This window comes from Malania oleifera, chromosome 5 (assembly GCF_029873635.1).
Source record: "Malania oleifera isolate guangnan ecotype guangnan chromosome 5, ASM2987363v1, whole genome shotgun sequence".
Lineage (NCBI taxonomy): Eukaryota > Viridiplantae > Streptophyta > Magnoliopsida > Santalales > Ximeniaceae > Malania > Malania oleifera.
In genome coordinates, this window is record NC_080421.1 from 33,620,349 (window position 1) to 33,644,248 (window position 23,900).

The 23,900-nt window shown below is 34.5% G+C and overlaps 1 protein-coding gene across 1 annotated transcript; it reads right to left on the reverse strand.

Moving 5' to 3' along the window:
* Positions 1–1,003: 1,003 nt before the first annotated feature.
* On the reverse strand, positions 1,004–21,501 carry LOC131154864 (large ribosomal subunit protein bL27c). The gene is made up of 3 exons (XM_058107657.1): positions 21,090–21,501; positions 1,505–1,606; positions 1,004–1,400 (listed from the first exon to the last, which is right to left on the reverse strand). The coding sequence occupies exons 1-3, from the start codon at positions 21,381–21,383 to the stop codon at positions 1,218–1,220; spliced, it is 579 nt and encodes a 192-aa protein (XP_057963640.1). The 5' UTR covers positions 21,384–21,501; the 3' UTR covers positions 1,004–1,217.
* Positions 21,502–23,900: the final 2,399 nt, after the last annotated feature.

The following is a 23,900-nucleotide window of genomic DNA, read 5'->3' on the forward strand; positions in this document are numbered from 1 at the left end:
CCGTTTGTTCAACTTACCATTCACTCCCTAGCTGTCAGCCTTTTTAATTTTTATTCAATGCCAGAAAACGCTCCTTCTGCTTTTATTAAAAACAAAAAACAAAAAATAGCAGACACCCTAACTATGTTATAAAGTGCTGTAGCTACTGTGATTAAAATTTCTACTCTCCTTTTTCTCATTTTTGATAACAATTTCATAGCAATATATACAAACAAAAAGAAAAAGTAAAAATAAATAAAACAAAATCTAGAGAGCAATTGCATGTTTCCGAGAAGTGGACACCTGTTTTTTATACATCGGTGTTAACAAGAAATATTTTTTTAACCAATATTTTTATGTTTTATACTTGAAGAGATTATTTTTGCTACCAAAAAAATATAAGAACTATCACTTTATAAAAGTGCCTTTTATTCTAACAAATTTAAATAATTAATAAATAAACAAAAATAATTCATCATTTGAATTCAAAGACTTGTTCACATCAAAACCAATTCATACATTCAACACTCAGCATCCTAACCTATAATTCTGAGACTCAGAGAGAGAATGAATTAATAATAATATTACTATTACTTTGCAATTATATTAATGCATGACTATTTATTGAAATCGTTCAAAACGTTATTAGCAGTCCAAAAAAATACTGCACCACTCCATTTTCTGCATGAATGATATGATAAATTTGAGATAAAACTACTATTCAATGCATTAAAAAAAAAAATTTTTAAATGCCAGTGATATTCTCGAAATGCCAATAAGATTTCCCTAGTATTAATTACACATACATTCATAACTATTAACTACTATATGCTTTTACATAAATTTATTTTATATTTCCCTAGTATTAATTACACATATACATTCATAACTATTAACTACTATATGCTTTTACATAAATTTATTTTATATTAACAAGATTATTTGTAAAAAAATAATATACTCTTGGGCTTTGTTGAAAGTAAAAACCTGTGACTTGAAATTTGAATAGAGAAAGCCACCTATATTTTCAGTGTATGTGTGTGTGTGTGTGCGCGTACGCACGCACGCATGCACCTTCATTGAATGAATATTTTTAATACTTACAATAAAAAGCTCTCACAAATAATGAACAGGAAAAATAATTAAAAACTAGTAATAGAACCACTGGACAGACCTGTCTGCATGTCTGCTAGCGCGTTAACGACGAGACATTAAATATGTGACAGCTGATTTTAGAATCAGCAAATTGGATTAGCATTTGTAATTTCAGCAGCAGACGCGAGTACCAGTGGAGGCTGAGCAACAACAGTACCTTCCTTTCTGGCCTTTTTGCGCTCCCGCTGCTGTCTGAAATACTCTATCTTCCTCGCTCTGTAACTGTTGGGGTTCACAGGCTGTTCAATTCTGGGGTAAACACTTATCTGTCAAGCATAAGCAACATTCATAAACTGCATCACTTCAGAAGAACATCCAAATCCACAAAAACAATGAACTATAAGGCTTAGAAAAGAACATCAAAGTCAACCTTTTTCCTATCCGGTCCGAACTTCTCAAATTTGACTAGTCCATGAATCAAGGAATATATCGTATAGTCCTTGCCCAGCCCTACATTCTTCCCGGGATGGAACTGTAATTGTCATGAAGAAAAACGTCTGAGAATTCTTTAGAAGATAATATATGCGGGAAAAGGATGTAACATGCCATGCATTGTTAGTCTCAGTATTAGTGATTTAAATTGTGGATTCTGAATAAAATTCTGCTGCGATGTTGGGAAATCATTATGCATGACAGAGAGCAATTCAGAAGTAGAACTCAGGTGTTGGAAACAGATAACAAAACAGAGAAAAGAGAACTGCATGTTGTGGATATAAAACTGCGAGGAATAAAGCTTAGAATACTAACAACTCAAAATTAATGGTCCATAATTTCATAAATAACTAGGAAAACATGGAAAAAGAAGATTAGATCCTCCTAAACCACAAGCATCATTCATTGCCGACATTTTTGTATTCCAATTATCGTTTGACACTAAGAAAATTGAGTATATAAATGAAGGGTAGCTTTACTTGCGTGGTCATGCAGAGGCATGTTGGATCAAGTGTAATCTTGATTCTTGTTAGTCACACCCTCACTGCCAATGGGCACACAGCATCCTACCAGGCATGCCAATCTCTAAGCACAACTCAATTAGTTTTGAAAAACATTCCATCATGGCATATTATAGTATCATATTATCCCAAAAATGTTAGAAATTATTTCTCAAAAATTTTTAATATTACAAATTATTACACTTTCGGACAATAAAGTTATAAAGTAGTTTAATCAATTTCTTTCTCCAAAATTTTTAAGTTAGCACATCATCACATCCTGGGGAAGTAGATAAATCAAACGAGTCACTACCTTAAAGTCTTCTGTTAGTTTCTTTACATCAACACTTTACAGCTCCCATGTCTAAGTGGGGGTAGCTGGTATAAACATGGGGAGAGGTGAGTTAAGAGAGGTGTGCTGTGTCAGTGAGCTGTACAATTTTAGATTGGCCATTGAATTATTTGGGTCTTCCTCTTGAACTGTAATCCGAAGGGTGGTGGAGAGAGTGGAAGCAGATTAGAGGGGTGGAAGAAGGCTTATTCATCCATAGGAAGCTGTATTACTCTGATTAGTGCAGTCTTTGCAATATGCCTATTTACTCTCTTTTTAGAGTCTATGCCGCCTTGGAGAGGCTTGTGCAACATTTGTTGTTGGGTATGGGGGATAAGAAGAGAGGTCATCTTATTGGTTGAGATCAGGATAGCAAACCTAGTCTGAAGGAGGTTTGGGTCCTGGTAATGTGGTGTCAAAAAACATGTTTTTAGTTCAGCAACAGTTACAGAGGTTTCCCTTGCAGGATAACTCATTATGGCAGAAGATTTAGAATTATAGTATGCATCATAATGGTTGAGATACTAGAAGTGGTAATGCTTCTTATACGAGTCCTTGAAAGTTTATGTCAAAGGTTTGCTCATTTCTTTTATACTCTTACCCCATTTCCATTCAATTTTGGGAGGATATTTGGGTGGGTGAAGTTTCATTGGAGTTGTTGGTTCCTCATTTTTATTGATTGTATTCTGTTGATGAACTGACTTGTTCATCGAGAGCGTAGGACATGTATGTTCCTCACATGAGGAATGACCTGAGAATCTGGATTAAGGACGGTTCTGGTTCTTTCGCTACAAAATCTTTATTCTTGTTCATCACTCTCTCTTTTGAATAAAGTTATTGGAAAGCCAAGGCTCCCTTTCAAACCAAGTCTTTCATGTTGACTTGGGCTCACAACATGATTAATACGAATGAATTGTTGCAGGTAGACGCATTCTTGATGATGAGGTTTATTGGATTTTGGCAGAAGGAAGAAAGGAATGGTGTTATGGAAGTGTACTATGTTTGCTCTCTTTTCAACTTTGTGGACACGGACAAATACTAGAATCTTTCACGGAAAAACTACTTTTCCCCATGAGACAGGTGTTTTCTTGCTTCTTTTTGGGCACATTCTATGGGATTCTTTTGGGGGATTTTGCTGTCTGATCTACAATGTAGTCAGAGGGTAAAGAAGAAATTTTTTATAGAAAAAAGCGGGTTAGGTGAGGACAGAACCTATTCCTCCTCCTGAACAGCAGTTCTGAGATACATGAAACATCCAAGTTAGCTTCTTTGTTAAAAAGAAACCTTCCACTTGACTCATCTTGACAGCATGCAAGCATATTTGTGCAATTGATTTTACGATACAGAACCTAATGCAACATATGTGCCACCAACTTATTCCCAAAGTCGATATACTTTTGCCAAAGGACAAAGGATTTAAATGGAATGAGCTCATAGCATCTGGATACAGGATGATATATGGATTATATATGATCCATTCTCGTAGATTCCAAGACTCCCTTTTTACTTACTGAAATCTCATAGATTTAATGGACAACTAAGATTTTTTTTTCCCCTTTTTTGATGGAAAAAGAAAATTTGTTTGAATAAGAGAGATGATGCAGGCAGATGCTAAGGAATCCTCATACAGAAAGTAAAAAAAAAAATTAGAATAGAAAATACAATCAGCTCAATAAAGCCTTCCAACATCCTCAAAACAAGTATCATTAGATGCCAAATACCAAATCTTGTCCCAAAGCAAATTTAGAGAAGATACACACATTCAGTTCCCACCAAATTCCTCACAAAATAGCAAATAAAACACACCTCCACAAACTACCAGCATCCTTACTCTTCCCAATACTCAAATCACTCTAACACCAACTTCGAAAATGCCCATACCTCACCAAATAAGCCAAATAATCTAATTCCACTTGTCCCAAGTAAATGAAAAATGCAAAAATAAATGGGAAACAGTCTCTATAAACTCTTTTTTTGGGATAGAGAAAGAAATTTGTTAAGGAAGATGAATGTACAAAAAGGACGAGGAAACCTCAGAACATGAAAAAATAGTAGAAGAAGCTAATACAAAAAGAAACTTAAGACTAATTTAAAAGAGCCATCCGAACACAGTGATTATCAAAAACTGCATTGCCACAACAGTAAAAACCCACAAAAAGCACAATGTTATTCCAAATTAAATCTACAGATGAATCCCAATCCCTATAAATCCAGGCATTTCCCTCCAGCTAAACAATCTAAATAAAAGCAAAAATCGCAGATCACAAAATCCTTATGTTCCTACACATTCCAGAACCTCTCAAATCAACCAATAAAAGTGTCTTTGAGTAAGGACATAACTAACACTCTCCCAACAAACCAAATAGTATGTTCCATAAACATTGAGCTGGGTAGTGTAGAAATAAATGAACATGATCCTCATTGCCAGCATGACACATGCACCTAGAGAGAGCCATATATGGTATTTGAAACTGCAACAGATTGCTGGTATTAACCTTATCAAGAAAGGCAACCAACAAAAATGCTTTTTCCTTTGAAGGAACAGAATCTCTCCGGAGTCTATTGGCAAGAGGAAAAGAAAAGACCTGCTTAGATGATAATAAAATAATTTACAAGAGAGCACCTGAATACATTTTTTTAATCTTAACATCCTCAAGATGAGAATAATGAAAATAATCTAACCACCCCAGAAGCACGAAAGTTCCTATACTTCCCTATAAATAAGATTATGACGAAATTAAAAGTTCCAAGAAACCTCATAGCCATCAACAACAAAAGAAGAAATAGGTGCATCAAGAAGCATAAAGGAATGACAAATGGAACGAAAAGAAGCAAAAAACAAACATCCCCAAACCAAATCCCTATACCAATGTACCACTTTATATTTGATGCAAGGAAAGAAGATAGTTTTTAGTAGTAGTTGCAACATTTACGTAACGCGGTCATCACATAACAACGTTCCAGATTTTTGGGGTCTTGATGACATTAGACACAAATAAAGAAATGAGAGTAGAAGTCATAGCCATAATGGCCGTTAAGGACCTGCAATTGTTATGCAACCACCTCTTCAGCTGTTGTGGGAACACTACAGTCACTACAGGATTGTTATGACTGAATTATTTTTTTAATATGTACAATTTTTATCATTTTCTCTGAATTTCCTTCTTGTAAATTAATATTGATCACCTATTTAAAAAACGTATGGGGAGAAGATGATCATAACAACACAAAACTTTTTGTTCTTTGTGATATTCACAAGCGATGCATTAATTAGAAGTTTGACGTAAAGCATGGATAATGTATTGTTAAAAAATTATTCATTATGTTAATATTAATAATTTGATAGTTCTTTTCTTCATCGTGTAGTTTCAACCTTTTTTATTTTCTAGTTTTCGTATTTTCAAGTTGTTAATACTATTTTTTTTTTTCAATGATAAATTCTATGATTTTAGTATTGTAAGTTAAAGCTTAAGTTATAAAATATAACTTCTTGGTCTAAATTTATTAGATTATATTCCTTAAACTAATAAAATAATAGAAATTCTATGATTTTAATAGTGAAACTTTAAAGATTAGATAATACACTATAACTTTTTAATCTAAATTTATTATATTTTATTATGTTAACAAATAAAATAATAGAAGTTTCTGATTTATCTTATGTTTTCAATGTGCCTAATAGATTGATGAAGTATATCATATTACAAGCTAAGGTATTTTGTTTCATTAATTGATTGATTGTAAATATTAATGAAAAGTCCAAAAAATTATTTTTCTTTTCAATAACAGTTTAAAATTAATGTAAAATTTATTACCCTCTACTAATTAAAAAATGATAATAGTTGAACTCAAGGATCAAAGTGCATTTAAAATCTTTCTAAGAAGAGTTAAGGGCTTAAAACATGCAACTATACAAACATAGATAAGGTTGTGTGTACCTGAAAGAAAAAAAAAAAATCACAGCCATTACACCTGTTTTCCGCTGTGTAACATCCACAACTCCCACTTTATTACGCTATACTAACCACTTCCGCTATTTTAAAACATGAAAGAAGTTAACTAAGAGATGACTTTCCATGGACTTACATGCCAAGCTCTACCTATAATATCAGCATCCAACCCATCCAACTCCTTCTCAATTCAAAAACATGTGGCTTAAGCACGACGGATTGGATAGGTGATCAGGTATATCATTAGTGGTCTACTCTTCATTTCGACGGGAAAGCAAGCTATGTTTTCGCCTCAAACTTGAAAAGGCTGAAGGATAAATTGAATTGGTGGAACAAAAATATATTTGAGAATATTCACTGAAAAAGACTATGATACCTAATGGCATTAAGAAGCTAGATGAGTAGGAACTTGGTCATGGCCAAAATACCATAAATAAGGTTAGAAGATATTCAATTAGGAAAGAACTTGCTGAGGTCATTAACTTGGAATAGACCATCTAGATGCAAAAATCCAGGTATATGGCTTAAGGAAGGAGGCCAAAACACTAGTTTCTTCCATCAAACAACAAACACTCACCAAAGATTCAAGACACTACAGAATTGAAATTTAGGAGGAGACGTCGGTTGAAAAAGAGGAGGTTGAAAAATGGCATTTGCGACTTCTACAAGGACCTTTATAGAAAATCTAATGAGGCCTAGAGGCCAGTAGCAGATGACATCACTTTCAGCTCCCTTAACCTTTCAAAAGTGTTCGCTTTTGCTGAAGAGAAAATTTACCTAGTTCTCCAGGGTAGGAATGTTGATAAAGTGCCCCAATGGTTTCTCCTCAGCTGTTTACCAAGCAAAATGGGGTCTTCTCATGCCAGGACATCCTCAGCATTTTCAAAGATTTTTCAGAACAAGCAAATTTTGGAGTTGCGTTAATTCCACCAGTGCCATTCTGAAGTGGGGCTTGCAACATTAAGGATTTTAGCCTAATCAGATATGTGGGAAGTATATACAATATTTCGCCCAAAGTCCTAGCTATGAGGGTTAAAAAAGCTATTTTGGAAGTTATCCCACCAGCAAGCCTTCATAGAAGGCAGGCAAATCCTGGATGCAGGCCTTGCTAATGAGGTTGTGAATGCATATTGTAAGGATATGGAACAGGAGGTGGTTCATAAGCCTGATATGGAGAAAGCTTTTGATCATGTAACTTGGAACTTTAAACCTCTTATTTTTAGAAGAATGGGTTTTGGGGGGTTGTGATGTAGATGGATAGATGCATTACTACCCCAACTTCTTCCGTGTTCCATCAGCAACTGCCCTTCAATCTATTTTCATTCTTCTAGAAGACTGAGACAAGGTAATCCCCTCTTCCCCTCTTCTGTTTTCTTGGTAATGGAAGTCTTGAGCCTTTTGTTGAATAAAGCCACTAAAGGAGGCCAACTCAAAGGTCTCAGTATAGGGAATCATTTTCTGTGAAGAGAATCCTCAGAAAATCCTTAACCTTAGATGTATTTTTCTTGGGTTTGAGGCAGTTTGAGGTTTGAATAAAGAGATTTTTTTTTTTTTTTTGGGTGGGGGGGGAGGCGCGTGCAAACTGGAGACTCTTTTCATTACCTACCTCGGTCTCTCTCTTAGGGCCAAATTCAAAGACAGCGGAGTTTAGGATCCCATAATTGAAAAGTTGAGGAAAAGCAGGCAAGTTGGAAAAGAAACTATTTGTCAAAAAGGCAGGAGAATTACCCTCACCAAAAGCACCTTGACCAATCTCCCAGTCTTTTATATCTCCCTCTTCCATACACCTTGCTCAGTTGCCAGAAGACTTGAAGAAATTCAAAGGAGATTACTAAGGAGCTCGAAGGAATTTAAATATCATCTTGTCAAATGTGGGGTTGTTAAAAATGGAGGCTTAGAACTCCTCCCTACTTTCAACAGAACCCTCCTTGGGAAAGGACCCACCTTTGGAGCGAAATCATCACTTCTAAATATGATATCCCACACAATGGTTGGATCACTAGAGTTGGGATAGGATTTTACGACGTTGGAGTTCAGAAATTCATCCAGAAAGGTTGGGATGATTTTTCCCCCTCATCAGTTTTCAAGTGGGGAATGGGGATAATGTTTTATCTTGGCATAATATTTGGTGCATCCAGTTGCTCCTCAGCACAAAATCCCTCTCTATTTTGGATATTTCAGAAGATTCCCTTTGTTAGAAATGTCTCTGATAGGGACATGGACCATCTCACAAACTTTTATGGCAGATTTTACAAGTTTCATTATTGAAACACTAGTAATGATCCAAAGGAATCCTAGATAAAAAGGTTAGATATATGATCAAGATCCTTCTACAAGAAGCTCACTCCATCACAAGCAATGAGCAACAATTTCCCTTGGAAACCCATGCAGAAAGCAGCAGACCCCACAAAGACCACCTTTCTTTGCATGGGAGGCAACATTGGGAATATTCTAAACCTTACTAACGCCAAAAAGGGGTTGCCTCTCGTTGATAGATGCTTTTTATGTTTGGATAATTCTGAATCTGTTGACCACATCCTCCTGCACTGCCAGAACCAGGAACTTTTGGGACTACAACTACGAACTTCTGGAAATTGGCCACCTTTTTGACCATGCAACAGTGGGTTATTGCCTGATCAGTGGAGGAAGGGTTGTGGACCTGGAACAGTATCCAATCCAGCAAAGAAAGGAGGAGAACTTTGTCCTCATTCCCCTCACCATCTTTTGGTTTGTGTGGAGGGAAAGAAATAAGAAGGTTTCTGAAGGATTGCCTAGGCATAGTGGATTGTTTTTGAATGATTCTCTTGTAATTCTGGACTATTTTTAACACCCTGCAGGGTAGATGATCTTTTTGTTTTTTTGTACTTGGGGGTTTGGTGCATCTCCTTGATCCTTTAACAAATTTTTCTTTATTGATTTATTAAAAAAAAAAAAGAGGCCAGCATCCCAACTACCCATTCTCCTACAAATCAATTTACTTTTAATAACCCTAAGCCAAAAGAGAATTAGTTTTCCAAAGGAAACCGCCATAACCATTTACCCATCAAAGAAATGTTTTTAGAAACCAAATTACCAACATGCAAGCTTCCCTCCTCCCTAGACCCACTAACTATCTCCTAGCTCACAAGATTATCCCTCTCAACCACTCCAAACCAAAGAAAGTCCCACATAAGCCTCTTAAGCTTATAAGCCACCCCTGCCAGAGTCTTGAACAAGAGTAGAAACACAAAAAACACAAATTAGTGGACAAAGCCTCTAAAGGCCTCCTACTTCATTGCTGGTGTCAATATTTTAAAAGGCTCAATCGAGGCTCACCTTGAGGCTTGCATCAAGGCAAGGCATGCCTAAAATGCCTCGAGGCTCAATCTAAAATACCAAATTCCAAAAAGGCTAATGCATTACCCACTGAGGCTTACGCATTTGTACAAAAGGCACGCCTTTTGCTTCTTTTTAGTTTCGACTTATGCATTTTGAGTGTGTGATTCTCAAGTTAGAATTGGCTAAAAAATTTTGACTACATGTTTGTATAAAAGGAACGTCATAATATGAGTTGGTTTCTAAAACTCTTAAACCTCAACCTTTCTTAAATAACTGAGAGTTGCATCTTAAATCATGAAAATAACTTGAACTTCATTTTTTTTTTTTTTTGGATAATAAAAGATGGTAAATTAGACAGAGAGAGAAATTACAATCAAAGTGGACAAGAAGTCCATCCCATAATAATAAAATAAAAAAACAAATCAAATCAAAAAATAAATATAATATAATATAATAAAAATTAAAAATTAACAATTAAACAAGGAACCCCCTCTTCAATCCTTTTCCTTCATAGTTCACCGAACTCTTCAAATTAGCTAATAATTTGATCTTTGTAATAATATAGTTATCTCTTGTCATGAATTGAACTTGGCAAGCTAGCAAATAGTTTGCAACATATATCTAATTACATTATATTTATGATTTTCTTAATTTTTTCTTTATTCTTTTAAAAATATATAATTTATATACATACTTTCATCTAAAAAATAAAATTCTTAAGAGGCTTATGCCCAACACCATAAGGGCTACGCCTCGCCTTACGCTTTCGCCTTTTGAAACATTGATTGGTCTTAACTCTATTAAGGACCACCAACCAAACAAGCACTTAAATCTTAGGACTTTAACCTCCCAAATGCAATAGTGAATTAGAAAAGACACACATTTTTCAACAGAGAGAGGAAAAGACACATTAGACCTTATAAGATGAAAAAATAGGTACAAGAGTATTCACTTGAAGAATCTAAAACCCACGCACTAACATCCCACTTAGTAGAAATATGGAAGCCTTCCAACACAACAAGAATAGAAGAAACCTCCTCCATCTCCTTATAATTCAAATCCCTTCTAAAATGAAAATCTCAAGAAAAACGATAAACTAGAAACAAGGAAATAACAGCATTACAGAATAAAGGCCTTGTCCTCAATGCCCCTTAATAGAGAAACCTCCTCCATCTCCTTATCATTCAAATCCCTTCTAAAGTGAAAATCTCAAGAAAAACAATAAACTAGAAACAAAGAAATAACAGCATTATAGAATAAAAGCCTTGTCCTCAATGCCCCTTAATTGAATTTCTAGAAATTAGTCACTTCAACAGCCTTCGATGGTTATATAGGTACCCCAAGTACAAAGGAGATGGATATTTGTTGTCCCAACCATTTTTGTGAGTCTCAATCCCAATACGATAAGGAACAAAGATAACTTATAACAAAGTTTTCGTGTCGTTGATTCCTAGGTGTAGTGCTTTTTCCCCTATGCCGCCTATTGGTACTAGTGGAATAGACACTAAATTGAACAAAGTTGAGCAATAGAGCTAAATCCCCCACCCAAACATCCTCCCAAAAGTGAATACGAGCATCATTACCTAGTTTAAACTTTTTCAAAGGAATAAATAAAGGGTAAAGTTGCAAAATGAACCTCCAAGAACTTTTAGATGAACATCTACAACCATGTTAGCAACCTACCCATTCACATGCAAGCAAAATTTACTCCTTAGAACTTTATATCAAGGGGCGTTCACCTCTAAAGGAAACCACGATAATCATTTGTCTAAAAGAGCAGTGTTTTAAAGCAACAATTGCCAAGACACAATCCTCCTCCTCATTTAACCCACGCACAACCTCCCACACAAATGATCCCTCTACTCCCCCACCTTTAACCAAATAAAATCCCTTATAATGCTCTCAATTTTTTCAACCACCTTGCTAGAAATTCTAAAAAAGATAAATAGTACAAAGAAATGGTAGAAAGACAAGCCTCGAGGAGAGTGATTTGACCACCTAGAGAGAATAAAGCAACTTTTAACCGCTCTAAATTCCAAACGCTTAACCATCAAAGTAACCATAAGATCCCAAAAAGCTAAAAATATAAGACTTAGCTTGCAAAGAAAATTCCAAATAAGTCAAAGGCTAATCTAAATACCAAAACCCAGCTATAGAAATCAAGTCCAATATCTGTCAAAACTAAGATTAAGAAACCGTGACACCACTTTTCCCCAAGTTAATTCTAAGACCAAAATCCTCTCAAAAATCTATAAGATGGGAAGTATATTCATGAACGACTATGTATTATCATCTAAGAAAATAATAGTATCACTAGTAATTAGGAGACTACCATCATGTTCCTTCCCTATCCACAGCCCTATCTATCAACCAACTCAACACATCCACCACAAGAACAAACAAAAAAAAAGATAATGGACCCCTTGTCTAAACCACCACCCCCCCCCCCACCCAAAAAAAAATAAAATAATAATAAATAATAAATAAGGCCTAAACCATAATTTTAAGAAACACAATATAAACACTAACCCATGCAATTTCTCCATCTACCTCCAAACCTTACCTAGTGAAAGCCTTATCTAAAAACTCCCAACTAACCCGACCATGAGGCTTTCAAAATCCAACTTAAAAACAATAACCTTCCTTCCTCAATGGCAAACATCCTACATCCCCTCAATTGCTATTAAGATAGAATCCACAATCTGTCCCCACAACCCCCCGCGAAAAAAATAAAAAAATAAATAAATAAATAAAACCTGTCCCTACCCGTAAAGCACTCTAAGCAAGTGAAATAATGTCATAATGCCTCAAGCTCAACCAATCTGCAAGAAACAGAAAAATAATCTTGCACATACTAGTCACTTAGCCAATAGGCCTAAAATTTGAAACCTTAGTTGATTTACTCTTCTTAGGCACCAAAGTGATAAAGGTAGATTTAACACCACTCCCTAAGACTCTGTCCCCATTAAAAAGCGTGAACAATTTTTAAAATCATTTCTCACCATATTCCAGCACTCTTGGGTGTTGGGGTGGAAGGGGAGGGGGAGGAGGAGCAATGTTTCTAAGCCGAACGCCACTGCCCTAACTACCTTTTTCCTTAAAAGGTCTCTCCAACCAAGACATTTGCATATTAGAAATGTGATTCCAAGCCAACCATCAGGCTAGAATAATCCTTCTCGGCATATCTATTTCTACAAAAATCGATACCACTAGCAATCAACCGACCGTCCCTCACCACCTCCCTGTCCCTTAACTCCAATTCTCCAATATAATTGTCTCATTTTCCCATTAGCTATTCCATTAAAACAAAAAAAAATGTAGGGGCCATTTGGCATCACTGTCAAAAATTACGAAAATGAAAACCAGAAACAAAAATTAAAAACCAAAAACATAAACTAAAAACCTAAAACCAACAACCTACTTGGTCAATATTTCTAAAACTAAAACAAATTAAAAATTTAAGCAAAAAAATGCTCAATTTTGCCTTTAAATCAAATAATAATGAATATATATATATATATATATATATATAGATGGTTAAAATAATAAAAGCAGAAAATAAGACAAACTAGAAATACTATAATGACAACAAAAATAATTATAAGTACTTTACTTAATTGTTATATTTCAAAATTTACTTTACAGTAACAATATTATTATACATAATAATTGAAAAATAGTAAAAATATTTTGAAATTAGCTTTTATTATGATTTTAATTTTTTTAAAAATTTACAGATATTTTTTTTTTTTATTTAAATTTATTTCTATTTTAATTTTAATTAAAAAGTGTGTATAAAATGAGTAATTTAATCCCAAAAAAGAACTATTTCTGGATACTAAAATTTTGTGGCAACAAGTTGAAAACTATAAAATCTAGTTATCAATTTTTTTCCGCAAATAGCTGAAAACCGACAACATAAATAAAAAACTGACAACATAAACACAATGTGTTTTGTCAATTTGATACTTCATTGTGCAAAAAAAAAAAAAAAAACATACAAAACAGAAAACAAAAATGATACTGAACATGCCCATAGAATTACAATCACTCTCCCTAACCCAGTTGAATTTTGAAGATCAATCTTAGAAAAGGTGAACACTTCATCACTATTTGGAAAATTCAGACCATTCAGCACACTTTAGTAAATACTGTTTCTCCCACTTTATTAGGATGCCTCTATCACCACTGTAGACAATTTATCACAAAGCTTGCATATCCTATGCTCTCCATGATTTCAACGTACCCACATATTAGTACCTTTTTGAGTTAATTATCCACTCTAAGCATTGGCTCTTCCAAACAGCTTCTAAACTGCAACTTTTCATTTGGAAATGTCACAACAGTGATTATTCTATTATGCTTAAGGGTAAATTGCAGAACACATTTTGCTCTCAGTCATCATGAAACCATCAAATATCTAACCCTTGACCAGCTGAAACCAAACAAGTTGAAAACTATAAAATCTGGTTATCAATTTTTCCGCAAATAGATGAAAACCGACAACATAAACAAATGCATTTTGTTAATTTGTTACTTCATTGTGCAAAAACAAAAATACAAAACAGAAAACAAAAACAATACTGAACATGCCCTTAGAATTACAATCACTCCCTAACCCAGTTGAATTTTGAAGATCAATCTTAGAAAAGGTGAACCCTTTGTCACCATGAGAAAAATTCAGACCATTCAGCACACACTAGTAAATACTGTTTCTCCCACTTTATTAGGATGCCTCTATCACCACTGTAGACAATTTATCACAAAGCTTGCATATCCTATGCTCTCCTTGATTTCAATCTACCCACATATTAGTACCTTTTTGAGTTAATTATCCACTCAAAGCATTGGCTCTTCTAAATAACTTCTAAACTGCAACTTTTCATTTGGAAATGTCACAACAGTGATTATTCTATTATGCTCTCAGTCATCATGAAATCATCAAATATCTAATCCTTAACCAGATGAAACCAAACAAGTGCATTTCAAGCTCCTTCATTCCTCCAAACGATTCCATTCATAAATCATAGCTAACAAAAAGTGTTTTTATTGACATTTGTCAATTTGCATAGGCTACTCAAAAAGGCCTTACTGCAAACCTAAATGAACTAAGTTAAGTCTTCCACAAGGCCTCCAATTTTGATGGCAAGTTTAAAATATCCCCCCAAATAACAAGCACCAGGAAATTTGTTTATGTAATGAAAGATGCAGATGGCCCAAGTATCCACAAAAGCCATTATAACCAAATTCAATATGTGGCAGTGATGAATGTTTCATCAGTAATAATTACCCCAAAAAAAACATCAATAGAGTCAAGCAAACATTAAAGCCAATCAATATAAATACAGGCTTCGGATCCTCTCCTTGGTACGGAGCAGGGGACCACCGTCCTTTGCACACTTAGCAACTTGCCATGCGACAACTTAAATAATTAAAGGACAAAATTTAACACAGCTTTTTAATTCTTACCAAAATTTAAATTTTGTGAATTCAAATAAAATATGAAACTGATTTTAAATTTATTTTAAGCAACTTTTGCTTTAGAAAGCAACTTTGAAATTTGAATATTTCATAATCAAAATCTTGCTTTTATTTAAAGAATCACTTTCAAATTTTACAGCACCCGCTGCCACAAAACATGCTCGCCAATGATAAGTAACTCAGAATTGACTCCCTTGGAAAATTGTGAATTTTCTTCCTTCTTTAGTTTTCTTCGCATTCAAACATGACATAACTATTTGCAGAAAGTTCATACATCTGATATCACTCTATTCCTAAAGTTCTTATCTCACTTTTTTTTGGAATTACTTTTGCATCACCAAAGCAAGGACCAACAAGCCCACAAAGGCTTCTACTGCTTGTAAAACAGCTCCGCAATAGTTGAGAACAAAGAAATATGCAAAGCAAAGATCTGGAGGCAGAAATTCTGAAAATATTTAATTTTGAGAATTAACGACTTCTAATGATGTTGAGAAAATTTGAAAATGTTTTCCTGTATCATATTTTATTTGAATTCCAAAAAAAAAATTCAAAGTTTGATATGGATTAAAAGGTCGTGGTTAATGTCGTAAATTATTTAAGTTGTCACATGACAAGCTACTGGGAGTGTAAAAGTGACAATTAAAATAAAACCGGCATTTTGATTACAAAATATTGAAATTTCAAAGCTGCTTTCTAAAGCAAAAACTGCTTCCAAAAAATTTTAAAATATTTCCATATTTTACTTGAATTCAAAAAAACTCAAATTTTGGTAAGAATTAAAAAGTGTGTTAAATCTTGTCCCTTAATTATTTAAATTGCCACATACCAAGCTGTTGGGAGTGCAAAGGATGATGGTCTTGTTGGTTTTTTAGTCCCACATCGGTGGGAAGGTTTTTTTAATCCTTTTGTTTGAAGGTATATAAGAAGTTTCCCTCACCATTTGTAATTTCACCTCCCATTTTATAGAGTCACAAATAGTATTTGTACTCTAGGATATTTCTAATTACTATTAGTAATTTGAAATTTGCCCATGTTATAATTTTCTGGAAATAGTGGATTGATCGTCGGTGCCTGAGGACGTAGGTAATTATTTACCGAACCTCATAAATTCTTGTATTGTTCTTTATTACTCTCTTTGATTATTAATTTCTGCATTGCTTAATTTGGTTATATATTCAATAGCAATAGTTGCAATATTGGTGTTTGGCACAAGTGCGGTGCCCGGCACAACAATTGGTATCAGAGCCCAGTTGAATAGTGCCGATATGAAGGTGTTGAATCCTTGATTCCAATTTTTTATGCCTAGAAATACCTTAACTAAGCGAGTGCTCAGAGACCATTGTGGCTTAGTCACTCCCTGAAGGTCAATCTGGTCAAAGTGGAATTTCATAGGATATACAGCATAGACACGGTTGGGATAAGTGCAATACTATTCATCCTAGGCCTTCTATTCTCTTGGTTTTCTATCGGATATGTAGTTTTGGAAGATGGCAGAAATTACGTCTGTAACAGTAGAAGAAACTTTGTCCACACAAACTCCAACCCTAACAGCTTCGTCGTCATCTTCAAAGACAATAGCTAATGCTCGGTTTGAGGTGGAGAAATTTGATGGTACCAATAATTTTGATATGTGGCAATGTGAGGTGATGGGCATCCTATACCAACAGGAATTAGATGTTGCTCTTGGTAATAAACTAGAGGACATGACAAAGATTGGGAAAAGATCAACCGCCAGGCATGTGGTACAATTCGTTTGTATCTCACTAAAAATCAGAAATATTGTGTTATAAGAGAGACATCTGTAAAGAAATTGTGGAAGACATTGGAAGGTACATTTATGACCAAGAGTCTAGAAAATCGGCTCTATTTAAAAAAGAAATTGTTTCGTTTCCAGTATCAACCACATATTCCAATGAATGACCACATAAATGCTTTCAATAAAATTTTGGTTGATTTGTTGAATTTGGATGAAAATGTCAAAGATGAGGATAAGGCATTTTTGTTACTGAATTCTCTCCCTAATGATTATGAACATCTTACCACCGCTTTATTGTATGGGAATGATAAAGTTACTTTTGATGTTTTTTGTACTGCATTGATTAATACTGAATGCAGAAAGAAGATTCATCAGAGGGTCCATAAGGAAACAATAGCAGAAGCAATGACAATAAGGGGGTGTCCTCAGAGTTGTAAACCTAGAAGGAGGAGTAAATCTCAAGAGAGATCTGCTAAAGATAAATGCGCCTTTTGTCATGAGAAAGGACATTGGAAGAAATATTACCCCAAATTACAGCAAAAGAATAAGGGCAAACACCTTCTAATGCCCATATAGCCAAGCGTGATGGAAGTGAGTCAGATTTTTTTTTTTATTGAAATATTTTTGACACATTACTGTGGTGAATGGATTTTGGATTCTAGTTGTTCCATTCACACGTGTCCCAATAGGGAATGGTTTTCTATTTGAAAAATTAGATGGTGGAGTTATTTTTATGGGAAATGATAATACATGTAAAACAAATGGAATAGGTTCAAGTTCAATACAGTTGAAATGTCAAGATGGAATTGTTAAAACCTTGACTGAAATTAGATATGTTCCAAGCCTAAAGAAAAATCTGATCTCATTGGGTGCCTTAAAATCTAAAAGTTCACTATTACTATGAAAGATGGAACCTTAAAGGTTAAATCAAGTGCACTAATAGTGATAAAAGGTATTAGGAAAAATAATTAGTATTATTTTCAAGGTAGTATAGTTATTGGCTCAGCAGTTGTTATTTCTGAGAAAGATGCAGGTTCAGATACAATCAGGTTATGGCATATGTGATTGGCACATGCGGGTGAAAAATATTTGCAACAACAAGTTAAGCGAGACTTGTTGAAGGGTGCAAAGGTATGTAAGCTTGAATTTTGTGAACATTGTATTCTGGGAAAACAGACGAGTGAAATTTGGCATTGCAGCCCACCAGCCTGCAGGTATTTTAGACTACATCCACACAGATGTACGGGGGCCTACCAAAGCTGCTTCATTGGGTGGTATGCATTATTTTGTCACTTTTGTTGATGATTTTTCCAGAAGAGTTTGGGTATACGCTATGAAAAATAAAAATGAAGTGTGATATTTTCCTTAAGTAGAAAAAATTGGTTAAAACTCAAAGTGGTAGAAAGATCAAACGGCTCAGATCGGATAATGGTAGTGAATACATGAGTAATCCGTTTATGAAGGTATGTCAAGATGAAGGTATTTCTCGACACTTTACAGTTAGAAATACATCACGACAAAATGAGGTGGCCGAGCGCATAAAGCGGACTTTGCCAGAGAAAGTTCAATGTATGTTGTCTAATGTTGGGTTGGACAAAAGGTTTTGATCTAAGACGGTTACATATGTATGTCATCTCATCAACCGTCTACCGTCATCTGCGATTAGGGGAAAAACACCCTATGAGGTATGGGTCTGAAAAACCTGCTAATGATTATGATTCTTTACATGTATTTGGAACTATTGCTTATTATCATATTAAAGAATCTAAGTTGGATCCAAGAGCCAAGAAAGCAACATTCTTGGGGATTAGTGCAGGAGTCAAAGGATACTGTCTTTGGTGTCTAGAGACGAAAAGAATGATTCTAAGCAAGGATGTGACTTTTGATAAACTTGCGATGATAAAGACAGCAGTACATAAGGAATCACTAGTTGAAGAAAAGATCAGTGGTAATCAACAGCAGGTGGAGCTCGGGACAACTTTGAGAGACCCAGTGAGAAATGAGGCTACACGATGTTAGTCTCTAGTTACAGTGGATAACAGTGTACAAGAAGAGGAGATTTCAATCCAAGAATATCCATAGCAACAAGAATCAATTGCTTCTCAGAGGCCAAGAAGAGAAGTTCAAAAGAAACTCTAAATGCAGTCTCTTCATTAGAATCAGACTTAGGAGCTAGCCCAAAGGTAAGAAAGCAATTGGTTGCAAATGATTTCTAGATGCAAATAATGTTCGCTTCAAAGTTAGATTGATAGCTAAGGGCTACGCACAAAAGGAAAGTATTGATTATTATGAGGTATTTTCTCCAATTGTTAAACATTCTTCTATTCAAATTTTGTTGGCTTTGGTAACACAATTTGACCTTGAACTAGTTCAGCTCAATGTAAAAACTGCATTTTTACAAGGTGATTTGGAAGAGAAAATCTATATAGCTCAGCCAAATGGATTTATGGTTGCTGGAAAATAAAATTGGGTATGCAAACTGGGAAAATCGTTATATGGTTTAAAACAGTCTCCAAGACAGTGGTACAAACGATTTCATCAGTTTATGATTGGTCACAAGTACATTAGAAATAAATATGATTATTGTGTTTATTTTCGTAGGCTACAAAATGAATCTTTTATATATTATTTACTCTTATATATTGATGATATGTTGATAGCTTCAAAGAACAGGGAAGAAATCAACAAACTGAAAGGTTATTTAACCAAGACTTCGAGATGAAAGATCTTGGTGAAACAAAGAAAATACTTGGCATGGAGATATGTTAAGATAGAGTGAGAGGGAGAGTAGTTTAACTCAAAAACAGTACTTGAAGAAGGTAGTATAAAGTTTTGGCATGTTTTGAGTAGTCAAAACCAGTTAGCACTCTGCTTGTTCCTCACTTCAATCTTAGTGCATCTTTATCTCCTAATTCAGATGAGGAACATAAGTATATGTCGCAAGTTCCTTATGCAAGTGCAATTGGTAGTCTAATGTATGCAATGATTTGTAGAAGACCTGATATTTCACAGGTTGTTAGTATGGCGAGCAGGAATATGTATGATTAGGGTAAAGGACATTGGCAAGCTGTGAAATGGATTTTACGGTACATTACGAATACTATAAATGTTGGTATAGTATTTGAGAAAAATAATACTATTGATCAACATGTTACTGGATATGTGGATTATGATTTTGTTGGTTATCTGGATAAACATCGATCAACTACTGGATATATATTTACATTTGCAAATGATCCAGTGAGTTGGAGGTCTACCTTATAGTCTACTATTATTTTGTCTACAACAAAAGCAGAGTACATGGCAGCTTCAAAGGCTATTAAGGAAACTATTTGGTTGCAGAGTTTACTTTAAAATTTGAGAGTTGTTCAAAAGTACATTACTATGTTTTGTGATAGCCAAAGTGCTATTCATTTGGCAATGAACCAAGTCTACCATGCACGAACGAAACACAATGGCATTCAATTTCACTTTATGTGGGACACAATTGATAAAGGCAAAACACTTATTCAGAAGATTACTACAGTTGAGAATATCGCAAATATGTTGACCAAGGTTATGACAACAATCAAGTTTAAACATTGTTTGGACTTAATTAATATCCTGCAAGTCTGAATACTTTTGAAAGCCACTGATGATGTGGAACTCTAGAGATCGTTTATGACTGAAAAATTTGTTGAATTTATCATCAAGGTGGAGATTTGTTAGTTTTTTAGTTCCACATCGGTAGAAAGGTTTTTTTAAGCCTTTTATTTGAAGGTATATTAGGAGTTTCCCTCAGCATTTGTAAATACACCTCTCATTTTTTAGAGTTACAAATAGTATTTGTACTCTAGGTTACATTATTGTGTTGTTCTTTATTACTGTCTTTGATTATTAGTTTCTACACAAGTGGGGTTCCCGCAACAGGTCCTCTAACCCCTACCAAGGTGAGGATCCAAAGCCATAAATACGAGCTTCACATTACATAGCAAAGAAACCTAAGAATTTCAAATTTCATGACATTTAGCACTAGAATTCTTCCAAACCTAAACTTCAATAAACTACTAGGAAATAAAACCCGAACTGTTAAAATAGATAATTAATTCACAACATAAGAGCGAGTAATTCCGCTTCCTAACGCTAATCCTTTCTCCGAAAACCAATATCTTCACAAAAATTCAAAACGGCCAAACCAGAGCTCATACCTTTGTTCCACGTTGTCGGACTATAATTGAACCGGGCTTCGCAACTTGATCTCCGTAGATCTTGACGCCGAGTCTTTTCCCTCTCGAGTCTCGACCGTTTTTCGTACTTCCCGCACCTTTCTTGTGCGCAGACTCGATCGTCAATGGCAATTTGAGAGGAAGGGAGACGGACACCTTGCGGCCTACGCCGAAACCTCCGCAGTCGCCTCTGAGGAAAGATGACGAAGAGCTTGAAGACAAGGACAGCCCTTTGAAGGCTCCAACTAAGTTGAAGCTCATACACGCAGCTGCCATTTGAAGAATTCTTTCGCTTAACTGTGAGATTTTGGGGAGTGAAAATGCGCACACTCTGGACTGAGGGGCAGCGAAGAAGTTGGAGCTTAGAAGCTTATCTATACAGCTAGTGTGGGACAACTGCGAGTTTTTTCCCGTTTTATAATTAAAAGTAAATAAAATATAAAATAATACTCTGAACAGGGAATTTTTTTTCAAAATAATACTCACGTAATCTCGCAACTTCATGCTGCGAGATTTAAACTGGTGGCCACTCTGCCATCGACGCGTGGCAAAGAACGAAACAAGGGTAACGTGACGCGTGGCGACGGGTAAAGAAATCTCGCAGGTCCAACCTGCGAGATTTCAGATGCGAGCGAACAGTGAGGCGACACGTGGTAAATCTCGCAGGTCAAGAAGGCAACGTACGGAGGCGACGCGTGGCTGGTATGCGATCGTGACACGTGGTGAATCTCGCAGGTTGGACCTGCGAGTTTTAAGAAGACAACGTACGGAAGCGACGCGTGGCTGGTAAGCGATCGTGACACGTGGTGAATCTCGTAGGTTGGACCTGCGAGATTTAAGAAGCGACCGTACGGAGATCCTAAGGAATGAACTTGGAGTTTTTTCCCGTTTTATAATTAAAAATAAATAAAATATAAAATAATACTCTGAACAGGGGTAACTTGTCCTCGTTGCATCGTAAATATTCTGCCAAGTATTTTGCCAAGATTCTCTTAATTAATTGTGATTAATATAGTTAAAATTTTTTTATATATATTTTTAAATAAAAAACACTAGTAGTGATAGTTTAGTAAATTTATCGCTAATAATAGACTATTAGTCACAATTTCAATAAATCGTTACTAATAAGAGACTATTAGTGACGGTCTTTCTAAAACATCAGTAATATAGTTAATAAATTCTTTATATTTTTTAAATAAAAAACTCTATTAGTAACAGTTTAATAAATTTGTCGCTAATAATAGACTAAAAGCGACGGTTTGCATAAATCGTCACTAATAGATTTGACTTTTTTAGGGTCAACAAATGCATTATTAGTGACAGTTTTATAAACCATTACTAGTACAAGACTAATAGGGACGGTTTAGAAGAATTGTGACTAATATTGTAGTATTAGTAACGATTTCTTAGAACCGATACTAATAGTGTTGACTTTTTCTTAGTCAACTATTATTATTAGTAACAGCTTAGGCAATCGTTATTAATATGATGCTATTAGTGACGGTTAATAAACCGTCACTAATATACCAAGAAACGTCGCCAATATTTTTGCGGGATAATTTCCGCCGAAAAAGTGGTTTCCCACAATGGTTTGAGGAGGAAAACTGGTTTTTAGTTATGACAGTATTAGTGACAGTTTGAAAATCTTCACCAAAAGTGCATTACTAGTTATGGTTTTTAAAAACCGTGACTAATATGCGCTTGTAGTAACAAATTTAGAACCGTCACTAATACTTTCGTCACTAAAAATCAAGTTTTTTGTAGTGATTATGAATTACGATAAAATAACACAATTTGCTACAAAATTTAAAAATTTGTGAAAATTTGAAATACATACAAAATAATAGCATTTTTTTCACAAAATGTGCTCCATGTGCGGAAACACTTAATGGATTTCATGCACACAATAAATTGTAAGAGAAATGAATTTTGAATACAATTTTAATGCTTAGAAATGGGATAGAACATTTGTTTTTATTTTCCCTACACTCTTCATGAGTTATGATGTATCTCTTATAGTATCTTATTAATGACATATTTTTTCTTTTGAAATATAATGTCTAAATGTGAACGTATCCAAAGCATACTCAAGTTGTTGAAATAAAATGAAGTAGCACGTGCATATGCTATGCTCAAGTTGTCGAAATAAAATGAACTAGCACGTGCATATGCTCATGCCCTACACTAATATTAATAACAACAACAACAACAACAACAACAACAACAACAATAATAATAATAATAATAATAATAATAATAATAATAATAGTAATATAAAAAGGAAAAAATACTAATTTTTATACCTTTAACCATAATAATTATAATAACAATTACGGTAAAAGAAACTAACCTACCTTGAGGTTTGGCAAAACCATAGGAGCTCCCCTAAGTTTCCAAAATCCTATTTATTTGCCCTAAAGGTTTCAAATTTGTTAGACCTCCCTTGAGATTTACTAAAAAGAGATAAATCTTCGTTAAAAGACTTATTTTTTTACAAAACACGAGAAGAGGTACATGTTTTTTTAATAAACCGCAAGGGAGGTCCTCATAATTCTTGAAAGCTCGGGAAAGGTCCTTAGAATTTTTAAAATCTCAGTGAAACTAATAAATTATTATTATTTTAAGGATAATATTTAATATCAATTCATTAAAAATCAATAACAGCACTAAAAATTTATAATAAAACTATTAATAATCACTATTAAAAATAAAAAATAATAATTATAAAATTATTTGATTATGCTTTAGGGGTATTTATTAAAAAAAAAAACTTATTTTTTATACCATTATAAA

What these genes read in the sequence shown, in the direction of transcription:
- LOC131154864 (XM_058107657.1), bottom strand. Translation starts at nt 21,383, where the DNA reads ATGGCAGCTGCGTGTATGAGCTTCAACTTAGTTGGAGCCTTCAAAGGG. An exon ending in TCCGACAACGTGGAACAAAG is followed by an intron (nt 1,607 to 21,089) that starts GTATGAGCTCTG and finishes TGACAATTACAG; the next exon opens with TTCCATCCCGGGAAGAATGT. An exon ending in TCGGACCGGATAGGAAAAAG is followed by an intron (nt 1,401 to 1,504) that starts GTTGACTTTGAT and finishes TATGCTTGACAG; the next exon opens with ATAAGTGTTTACCCCAGAAT.